The 12,057-nt window shown below is 41.5% G+C and overlaps 1 protein-coding gene across 1 annotated transcript in view; it reads right to left on the bottom strand.

Annotated features, from left to right (window-relative positions):
• The window catches only part of cacng2a (calcium channel, voltage-dependent, gamma subunit 2a), a 66,701-nt gene extending 55,382 nt beyond the window's left edge, over window positions 1-11,319 (bottom strand). Inside the window, exon 1 of the mRNA XM_035655340.1 lies at window positions 11,094-11,319. Within this exon, the coding sequence (XP_035511233.1) occupies window positions 11,094-11,319 (226 nt within the window). The remainder of the gene's footprint in view (window positions 1-11,093) is intronic.
• Window positions 11,320-12,057: the final 738 nt, after the last annotated feature.

Genomic DNA, 12,057 nt, shown 5'->3' with positions numbered 1-12,057 from the left:
CACTCCAAAACCTAAAGATATTCAGTTTATGATCATAAATGAGAGAGAACAGCAACAAATCTTTACATTTGAGAGGCTGAAATCAGAGGGTGTTTCGAATTATTGCTTGATAAATGACTACTTGGTAAATTAGTCAAAATGATAATTAATATTCTCTACATACGTACAATAGAAGGGTACCACATCTATTTATGTTCTTGCATTTGTGTATAACACATGTAAAGATTTCAGCCTGTAACTTTACACCTTTCAAACCCACAAAAATGGCGAGTGTTAAAAGTGCTAATTTCCATGGTTGGGTCAAATTTACTAATTTACTAATTCAAACCTACATATCCATAACGAGTAACATAAATTGCATGCACAAAGCATTTTTAAATGAAGTTAGTAGAGTGATACCAGTATGGTAAATATGCTTGTTCATATGATGTAGAAGCCATCAGCTAGTTAACTTAGCACAAATACCAGAAACAGGGGGAAACAGCTAGCCCGGCCCTGTCCGAAGGTATCACAATCTGCCTACCAGTCTTTGCCGTGAGGTTGCCTGGCAACCAGCGGATACTCCAGTATCACAGGTCAAGTCACAGGTCCCAGCCAAGAAGTAGTCGGGTACATAATCCCCCGTAATACCACAACCTGTCATTTTTGCACTTCAACAAACCAGATACAGCGTGTTAATTAGTAAGCTTAGAGGTGCTGGTAGGTGAAACAGGCTAGGCTAAGCTCTATGCTAAGCTATGCTAATTAGCTGCTGGCTGTAGCCTCCTATCATCATATCATATAAGAGAGTGGTGTCAATCTCCTCTTCTAACTCTTGGCAGGAAAGTGAAAAATCCTTTACATAGGTCTGTTTTATGGCTTGAAAGTGGCTTTGAAACATTTGTAGTAATTGTTAACAGAAGTGTTTGAAACCACTCTGCAGCATTACTCACATCTCTTCTTTCCACCATTTTTATGTTCCAAAAGGTCATATTTATGTCAAAATACAAAGGTTTCTTACACTGGTTGTGACAGAGGCAGCCTTTAAGACAACAAGTGTTGAGAGTTTGATACTAAAAACATACATTTTTGGTGGCTTCAAGCAGCTTCAAGCCTCTGCATGTATTTGTACTACATTTTATCCTGTGCCAAAATCTTGTTTCAAATGGAAATATGTTGAGTTACGGGAGCGGGGCGACATGGAAATGCAGCAGGCAGTCAGCAGTCCTTGCCTATCACGGTCTGGTGCCACACAGTACACTTACACAAAGACTGGCCCAGGGTATGTTTCGTATTGATTTGTTCTCCGGTCATGTAGAATAAAGATAGACCCCACCCATCAGGACCAACTGCAGCTAAAAATAACACGTGTAAATCAAGGCTAGAGCCACAAACACACACACAGACACTCACAAACTCACACACATGCAGTCCTGCTGGGGTCAGAGGGGATAATTATTATGTAGTAGCTGAAACGCTGCTCCTCTTTGACGCATGTCCCATCCTTAATGCTTATTCTTTTATTTCTATTTTTTCTAATTTATAGCCTAGACTGTAGGGTTGGAGGGGATGTCTCCACACTGAGCGGGTGACAGCATTTATGGGAGAGCGCCACCGGAGTTTACAGCCCCTCTCCCATCGACCAAAGCCATCTGAGCCATTCATCATACACTAAACCAATTACCACGCCATCACACTCGTCTACTGTCCATCTCATCTCAGAGACTCGGTCAAGACGGACGAATTCTGCTTCACGAAGCCACCAAGACATGACTATTAATTTACAAGAGGGGAATCATAATGGTGTCTCTCCTTCCTCCCCAAGTGTCTTCTTAAAACCTTCATTGTCCTGAAATTTAATACAATTCATGATGTAATGCATTTCTTTATTTGAAGGGGTGTGTAAAAGGGCTAATACGGATGAATCCAGCTTTTTTTGGCATGGTAATGTAATATAAACGCAATATTTTCGAGAAAAGTGGGTTGTTTTTTTCAAGTTGAGTAATTTGTTTAAAATATAGTGTAATTTATCATTACACTAATTTCCAGAATAGAAAAATCATGATCCCATTTATTTTCAAAGTGATCCAATGATTTTAGGCCATTTCTTACAGTTAAATAAAGTTGTCATTACTAACCGCACCAAAATCATTTCACATGATTCCCCTCTAGACGATTTGTGGCAATGTTAGCAGCATGGCTCTGTGGATGGCTGTAGGTGGTTCCACCACGTTGGTCCAGAGTGAAATATCTCAACAACTACTGGATGGATTGTCATGAAATCTTGTACAGACATTCATAGTCCCCAGAGGATAAATCATGAAATCTTTGGTGATCCACTTTCCCTCTAACAGCACAATTATTTGATTTCTCTTTTATGTAAAGATTCTTGGTTTAATAAGAATGGATCTGGGAAGTCACAGGTTTTCAAGAATCTGGATCATCGTCTGTAACGACCAGGAACTAACTGGCCAGTGAACTTCCTGCTATATTCATGATATTTGATCTATCTGCTGTCACTTATGTGTTAAAATGCTGGTTTACACATCACATACAGGCTACTATTAATTTCTAAGCAGAGTTTCTAATGTTTTAATCTAATTAAAAGGTAAATTGGAGAATAACTTAAGCAATAAGGAAACAGTTTAAATCCAGAAATGTAACATGCTATATTTGTCTAATGCGCATGTGTAACAGCACTGGTATCAAACCCAAACAGACCTGAGGCTGCACTCGAACAAAATCAATGAACTCTACACTGATACCAGTGTGTACCAGAGTCTGTTGATGCACATCGCTGTAACTGAAGAATTATAACAAATGGCAACCTCAACAGCAATACAACCGAAGGCCAGAGTCCTGCACAGTTCTTGGACTGTCTCCGGCCTCAGCCTAATCCGGTAATGTCTGGCCTGTAATTTGGCCTTAGTGGGCAATAGAGAGGGCAAGGTGGAGACCAATAAAACAGTCGTGTTCGGCAGTGACTGTCTGCAGTCTCAGCGGAGCTCCAATGAAAGGCAGGCGAGGGCAAAATGAATGCCATCCATCGCCGGCTGCAGGGCAGAATGACAGTGCAGTGCAATAGAGCTCAGTCACTTTACACAAACTGCTATCAGCTGAAGGGAGAGGCAGCCCAGAGTAGTGATAGCATCCTGACGGAGAAGAGAAGGCTCGGTTTCAACAAGTGGCTGCGAGGCCCTGAATACCCTTTCCATCCACACTGCTCTCAACTTGTGACTAACTGTAATCCGGCCCATGCAGCTGGATGTACAGTGGATCGGTGTCATAATACAGTGTAATGCCACTTTAGGGCCGGGACATTAGCCTGGGTGGGTATACTCCAGCTGGGTAATCCTTATCTGATTGGACTATGAGACTAATCCCGCTCTTCTCTGCCGCTCTGCTCTGCTATCTGCTTTTATCTCAGGGCTGCCTCTCGTCCTGCCTCACTGCTGTACACGACACACACACAGGAATACACTCAGAAACATCACCATTCAAACATGTTGCACAAATGCACACACACACACACAACATACTCCCACATGTGTTTTCAAAGGCATGAATATACACTACATTGATACTCCCACATGCTTATACATAAAATCATGAGGCAGTATGTGTGAACTGTGATCTGTGGTGATTGACAGGAGCTGTGGGAGGCCATACTGAAGTGGTAGCCATTTTAGCTAAAAAAGGAACAGGCACATTTTTCTAAATAATCAGTGTTGGGTGAAGAACACTTTAGTGCATGATGGTGCATGTAAAAAAGAAAGATTTGCTGCAGCTACAACTCAAATTGAAATCTGCAGTGTAAAGAAGAAAGAAGCCAATAACTTTTTTGTTGACATGAAATAAGAAAACGTTTGCAAGGTCATATTTTCGACTGGATTCTGGTATCCTGAATCACTAAAATCTGTCCACTGTTCTCTTTTCGCCTGAACATCAGTTTAGTTGATTAATGCTCTGAGTTGATAAAAATGTTGAAGGCTTCACAAGCAACAACAAGCACTTTGAGGACTTTGCAGCAAAGACAGTAAAACCCTGTCTTAGTCTTTAAATTTGTCATTTAAGACTGCGATAAATATGGAAGGAGGATTGGGGATAGCGCAAGGACCAGTTTGATCACATATCAATTAAATTATTGTTCGGTCCCTCGACAGAAAGAGAATCAGCAATTATTATTATTATCATTAATTAATTGTTCAAGTTAACAGTTGCCTGCTTATCCTCTAGCGCCACCAGCAGGTCTGGATGGATTGGCACAAGATTTGGTACAGATGTTCAATGTTTCCAGATGATGTACCCTAACAATTTTAGCGATCCTGTGACTTTTCTTCTACCGCCACCATGAGGCTCACATTTGTGCTTTTCAATCAAATGGCAACTATTAGATAGACACTCATTTCTATGTAATAACTTTAATGATCCCTTAACAATTAATCCAGTGCCATAATCAGGTAAAAATCTAAGATGGTGAACATGTACATACTTGCAAAATGTTAGCTGGCTGTTGTTAGCATTTTGCTCAAAGCACGGCTGTACAAAACAGCTTTACAGAGCTGCTAGAATTACTGTAGACGCTTAGAAGCATAGATGCAACAAATGACCTGGGTCTATCTTCTTGAATGTGATATTTTCTTGCTTTTCTTTGTCTTATGCAATGGTAAACCTAATATCACTGGGGTTTAGACTGACAAACAAGCAATTTGAGGACTTAATGCCAAAACTTCCCAATTCTCACATATTTTATAGACAAAATGATGAATTGGAAAAGTAAACAGCAGATTAATAATGCAAATAATCACAACTTGCAGTCACTGTGGTCATGCAGTGCACATTCTATAGCTTAGGAACGAGCACATTGAATTATGACCCTAACAGACATGTCCCGTCATACAACAGGTAGTATAAGGCGAAACATCAGACACCATGGTGGCTCTCTTTCATCACAGGGTCCACCATTTCTCTCCCACACCTCCTCCCTGACTCTCTCTTCTTTGCCACTGTGGAGCCTGAGGGCGGCGCTGTAATGAAGATGAATGCCTCAGATTAGCAGCAAACGCAGAGCACTACACCTAGCTGAGAGCACAGAGGGGCACAGCGGCTGCTCTTAAAGACGTCCCAGATTGTACAGAGGAGTGGCGGTCTCCAGGGCCCAATTCATCAGCAACACACATGTTTACTGTGTGCAGCGTGCACCGCTCATGCCTCACCAGCTAAATCTCTGTCTGCTGCCACATCTGTGATTGTGGTACCGCAATCACTGAACTTTTAATACTGTTTCATGACCACAAGACTGAATTGCAAATCTTAACAGCAGGGACCAATACAGTAGGAGTGTAAGATTGAAGTAGTCCAAGCTGCTGGCTTTTGGAAGTGGATAAAATCAAACAGTCAAAACCGTTCACTGTGTCTTGATAAAAATTGCACCTTCACCTAAACCAGTTTACAAAACTGACAAGGAGCAAAATCAGGAGGGAAACGCAGAACAAACTAGAAGGGCACTCAGAGAGCCAAAAGTTCAGTCTTCTATGATATTCAAATCTGCAAGCAAAACCACTATGTAAGTCTGTATCAGAATTAATTAGAATTTAATTCCTTAGTCTACGCTACTCCATTTTACCAAGTTTCATGAAAATTAGACCAGTAGTTTTTCCATAATCCTGCTGACAAACCAACAAACTCCTTGGTGGTGAGTCCAACTGAGATCCAAACGTCTGTAGGAAAGATCCTCAAAAAAAGAGAACTACTGTAATTGATTATCGAAAAAGTTGGCGATTAATTTTCTGCTGATCAACTAATCATTGCAGCTCTAATGTGGTATCTGAAATGACATAACTGGACAGTAATATAGTACAGTATAGAACAGTTTGTAAATTGTTCCTCAGGAGCTCAAATAAAAATTTGAAAAAAAACGACATTATTAGAACCAATCAGATCTTAGGACAAGTGATCCGCCCCCAGACAGCTTTTGACAGAAGCAGAGTAATAACTGCACAACTATTGCACTTGCTTGAATTTGGCCGGCAATTATAAAAGCAATAATACTGAAGCACAATTATATATCAGGGATATCCCGATCCAGTTTCTGAGTCCTTTAATGAGTATCAGCTGATAGCAAGTCTGATCTGATACTTATATTTACTGAGGTTAAATGTTAAATCTGATATACCAGCTGTAGGCTACTTAAACTGACACACTTTATTTTCATGACCTATTTGATACAAACACTGGAGGACCTGGTTCAAAGATATAAAATTGATAAGTTATTATTTATAAGTTTACTGACGTGACACGATCAGTGGCGGTTCTTCTTACAAAAATCTGGGAGTACAGATTCTACACAAACCTGACAATAACCAAGTTTAATTTCAGCTGGTCAGGGAATTAACATAGTGACAATTGATTTCACTGGCTGCCAGTGCCAGTGTGTTACCTGAGTTTAATCGCATCCCTAACCCCACTCAGTTATTTCTGCTACACTTAAAGGTCCAGTGTGTAACATTTAGGAGGATATATTGGCAGAGGTATGTTTTCATTAGTGTAACACCACCTGAAAATGAGGATCCTTGTTCTCATTTTTCATGACTGCTGTTGTTTCTCCTACACACTTGGAATGGGAGGATGAGATGAGTTGATTGCAATCTGCAATCTCACCACTATATGCAACTAAATCCTACACTCTGGTCCTTTAATTATAACCGAGCCCTTACAATAATCTCTCCAATTCTAATAGAAGGGAATCACTATCTAAAGACTTCCTAAAAACGGGAAGCATACCTGAATGGGTTGTAAACTGCTCTTGGCTAAAGTTAATTAGCGATGTAGCTTAGCGAATCGGTGCATTTGGCCAACCTCAGTGTCAAAGCGTAGTGCTCAGTTGCAATTCAGTGCGAGCAAATACTGTGGCCGCGGCTGGTTCAGGGGTCGAACCATTTCACGTACAGGAAACTGGCCAAGAAAAGAGAAAATAAACTGCACATTGTAAATCAAAAATTCTATTAATGATGATTAATAGAGTCTTATAAGTCACGGGCCCTTAGATTTTTTAGTGACTTTTCTTTTTTTGTACGGCGCCTCTGCTCAGTCACTCATCAGTGCGCCCAAACAATTTTGTCACATTCACACACTCTAATTTTTCACTAGCATATGGAATGAAAAGCTGCACTGTGGAGCCCGGCAGCTGTGCTAAAGGAGAGGAGAGCTTCAACAGTAGCAGGCTGAGTTGAAGAAAACGTTTTATTTTAGCCGATGCCCAAAGGATTGGCTCTGGACGTGTCTAATACACACAAACACACACACATTTGACTTCACTTTGTCCCCGCCCCTTCAGAAAACAAACCTACGCTCTTCTACCAGATACACAGTCCTTTCTTCTTCCAGGAGTGAGATTATTTTTCTCTGTTGGTGTTTCTCTGACAAGCAGAGAGTGAAGCAGAGGTCGAGGTGTTGAAGCACCCAGTGTGGGTATTCCCATTTTGCTTTTTCACAGGTTCTCCTCTCCAGTAGCTGGTTATACAAACACAAACCGTCGCCCACCTGTGTCCACTCTGTGAGCAGGATGTGTGGGCCCGCGCTGCCAAACACACAGTCTGTGTTCTCTGCTGCGATAAGAACGGAGCGACTATTTCAACCATTTGCAGCCTCAGTCGCTGCCTGATCCACCAGTAAGACTTCATTTAAGAAGAGCTGGGGGAAAGATGAATACTAGTCATCTTGGCACTTTGAATTAATTGAGCTGAGCTGCAAACTGAAGCCTAATTAACATCTGAAATGTTAAACTTGATATCACTCCTACTGATTATCTGTGCTGAAACAAGGCTGTGAGTTAGCCTGCCTATATCTCCAGCTGCATCCTTTCTGTACTTTTGTATTTTTCAATCCCCCCCCCCCGCCTCCTCCAAATTTTTGGTTTAAAATGTGCAAACTACCTATAATTAAATGTACTCGCTTTTTAAGACCCAATTTCCTGAGCAGGAAGTCATTTGAATTAGAATTGAAATGAATCTGACCCCGGTAAGTAAATGCACTGGCCCCCTTTTTCCACTCCCTTGCCTCTTCTGGGCCGGGGATCATTCATGAATCACAAATGACAAATCTGAGTTTATTTCCTGCCATTTTGATCTTGGGATTCAAAGCGAGTGGCTCATTGTGCTGATACAAAAGCAACACACTCACAAACCACCAACACCACAGACACACACCACCACACCACACACCACACACACAAGCGAGCCAAGAGTGTGATGTTCTGATCTCGTCTTGACTCTGTTTGGCCAATAAAATAATGGCCTGGGCAGGGAATAAAGGGCAAGTCCAGCTGTCACAATTACACTCCAGCTGTGATTCACCCTATGTGCATTAATGTAATCATTGTAGGAACAGTTAATACACCTCAGCACTGTATCAGCATTCAGTGTTGTCTCTTTTATCTACCCAGGCAAGGTTGCCTGAGCTTTTTGACACCTTCACAAACTCACATCTGCAGTTGTTCCAGTGAAAAACATTGTATGTCGTTGACACCTGAGCGGATTCTCAGGAACAGCTGAGGTGTAAACGCTGCGATCAGAACTGGAGGTAGATACCAAGAAAATATTTTTTTTAATAGCGGTGTCCAGGGAAGAAGAAAATAATATATACAAATAGTCTGCTTGTAACATTTATGTGTGATAAGTTTTTTTCAGCAAAAAAAATATAATTTCCATATTTAAAATCCTTAAAAAGGCATCTACTCCTTCTACCTCATTAAAAACCCCAGAATCTATCAATATGCAAATGTTGTTTATTTCTAAAGTTTTCCAGTCCATTCTCGGTGTATGTGCACTGGTGGCTTCAGGTTTCGCCACCACACTTGTATAAGTTGCATACCAAACCAGGATTACTGAGTACTGTATTTAACTTCTAACTTGTCCTTTACTTGAGAATTTCTATACTCTGCCACTTTATACTACTCCACTACATTCATTTTGATATAGTTAGTCGCTACTTTTCAATTTAAGATTTTACATTAAAAACATATGATATAAGCTTACAAAATACAATACTTTGTGACGGTTGAGTAACAGAGTTGTTAAGAGTTCCACCAAATAGAGATTTCCCCTCTAAACTTCTTACATGGTTTTTCTTTTAAACTTCTTCAGCTACAAAGAAGTGACATTATCTAATATTTCACAAACACCCAAAGAAATAACACAAGATTTTGAAACTGAATTTGAAGGACCTTTACTTGTCATGGAGTACTCTCACATTGTTGTATTGTCTGGCACTAACCATCAGCAAAGATTTGGGGTTGAGTGTCTTGCTCAAGGAGACTCAAGGAGTGTAAGTGAATCAAAACAGTATTGTTGTGGGTTGCTGAACAATGAGTTGAAACTCCTAAAAAAAGCTCTGTAAAGCTGAGGGGAGCTGCAGATTCAGGTGCATTGTAATTCAATCCATCGTTATTGTAAAAATATCAATTATAGCATCTTTAAATTAGACTTTTTGGACAGTTATTAAGCTCCGAACAGAAGGTGCAGGAGTCTGGCTGCTTATCACAGGAGCATGAAGAGCATGAAGTCAGACACCGCGGCCTTTCGGGATCTCACAGCTGAAGAAGATGAGCAGATTTGTAACGCTCTGTGCCCTCACAAGGTTACAGTGTCAGAGTCAGCACCCAATGCCTCCACTGGAACATGACAGGAAGCACGCCGTCTCCGTCTGACGGGGCAGACAGAGGAAGGCGTCTGGAAACCTGCGCTCAGGGCGCGGGGCTGTTTGACATCTCGGTGAGCACCAAACAGTCAGGTCAAAGGTTACATGACGGGCAGCATAAAGCCTCGCCATCATTAAAGGGCTGTCAAGGTCAGGTCCGCCGACAGAATCACCATCTCTGCCACCATGACTGCACTTTTGGGGCTTCACTATGAAAATAAACACCCTGTCTAAACTGCTGGCCCCATGTCACATCCTCTTTAACTGGACAGAACCCCCTGCAGCGTCCCTTAATTAGGGCTAGACCATTGTATTGGTTTGCCAATATATCAGGCTGATATATGATGAAGGTTCTTCCCTAACTACAGCTCCTAAATATGTTATTATTTCATTATTTAAACTCTAATGTCTGACTAGAGAAACTGTTCCAGAGTGGTGTGGGAGGCTTTTATGCAACAGCTTCAGGCTGCAACCAGAAACCTGCTTAACCCTGCCTGCAGGAGCTGAACACCCAAAGAGGGACTATATTATTCTGGATTTGATGGTCTATATCTAAGGTTTTTTTTTTGCTATGACCCCTGAAATGAAGCAGCGTATACCAGCATGTGTCTGTTCAAACGAGAGGGGATTTTTCTTTGTAAGAGAGACATGTCAAACAATCCAGTATTACACTGAAAAAGTTGGAACAAGACATAAAATGTGAAAGCAGAATTTGTATTGTCCTTCTTTTTGGATTTATCGTGCAAACAGAGACCTGCTTCACCCCGCCTGCAGTATCTGAACACCCTACAGGAACTGTATTAGAAAGGTTTAAAGTTAAAGTTTTAGTCTTGATGGTCTGTATCTAACCATTAAAATGAAGCAGCAACCTTGTCACGGGTGATTCTTTCTTTGTCTAACTGCTTCATTACTGACATTAAAAGTAAAACTATCCAGAATTTCACAAAGAAAAACAATAATCAGAGAAAGGTTAGAACAAGAAACAAAATGTTGTAGCAGAATCTGAAGATTTCTTCTCTTTTCTCTTCTATTAACAACCTCATGACCCTTCTGATTTACCTTTTAAAACCTACTGGAATTCAGTTTTATGAATGTTGTCAGCTTTACTCATCTCCTACCATCACTGGTGGCTCTAACACACTTTAACGATGTAGTCAAACCCTGCTGTGCACTTCATGTAGGAGGGGGAAACGGAGGGATAAAGGGAGCAACCTTACACTTACAAGTCTCATGGAAGGAAAAAGTGAAGAAGAACATGACATCCAACAATACTAATGTGTGTGATGTTCAGCCAGGAAGACACTGGCAGCTGTGGAAACCCTCAAGTGAAACCATGTTGGGAAAGTTTGTAAAGCACCAGAAGAGCATCAGCATCAGCACCATCAGACACACACACACACACACACACACACTCTCACCTTCCAAGCAGCATGTCCTCCACAGGCCCGAGTGGGTCATCACCTCCTCGTTCTTCTTGCTGGTCTCGTTCTCGCTCATGGACTTGGTCTTGCAGACGCCGCGGGAGTACAGCCAGTAGTCCGTGCCGACCGCGATGGTCATGAGGCTGAAGGCCGCGAAGGCTCCCACCGTGGTCAGCAGCATCTGGACTCCGCGGTCGAACAGACCCATGTTTCCGCATTCCATGAAAGGGGGACCCCCTTTCCTCTTGATGTACAGGAAGTAAATATTTGAAAATTTGCGGGACCAAACCAAACCGAAAAAACGGGATATACTCGAGCGGAAGGAGAGGGAAGAAGGAGGAGGAGGATGCGGTAGGAACCTTATGGTTGCGTTTGGGTGAGAACCAAAACAAGAGAAAAACTGAGGGTTGTTTTGTTGTTTTGGGGGGTGGGGGGGTGGAGGAAGAGGCAGTGATGTCTCTCTCCTCTCTGTTTGTTCTTACTTTTATATAACCCCCCCCAAAAAAAGGAAGATTAAAAAAAAATCAGGTGTGCAGAGGATGACAGCCCTTCAGCAGAGCTTCAGCTGCAGATGTAGGAGCAAAAAAAAAAAAAAGCTACAAGCACTGAGCTATAAAGGATTAATTATGTCCTAAAGCCTATAGTGGCAGAGCCGAGCCTAAAAATGGCAGTGAGATAAACCAAACTGAGGTTTATTCTCTACAGGCCTGCAAAGAGAGGGGGAATAAAACTGTTTCTTGACTTGTAAAGGTTACAGCTAAGCACAGAGCTGAATTAACATGAGCTCAAATGGAGCACAGAGATGGTTGGGGGCGGTGTTAGAGTAATGGCAGGCTTACAGTACAACAGTTCAATATGTCTGTTACAGGGAGTTACAGTTACTTTAGTCAGAGGTTATAACATTGCGTTTACTAGTAAGAATTCTGAATTATAACTATACCAAAAAGCTACCCTAAAGACT

The sequence above is a fragment of the Morone saxatilis genome, unplaced genomic scaffold (genome assembly GCF_004916995.1).
Source record: "Morone saxatilis isolate NCDOM2014 unplaced genomic scaffold, NCSU_SB_2.0 Contig14, whole genome shotgun sequence".
In the NCBI taxonomy this organism is placed as follows: domain Eukaryota; kingdom Metazoa; phylum Chordata; class Actinopteri; family Moronidae; genus Morone; species Morone saxatilis.
The sequence above is the reverse complement of the archived record's forward strand: the minus strand, read 5'-3'. Positions and strand labels throughout refer to the sequence as shown.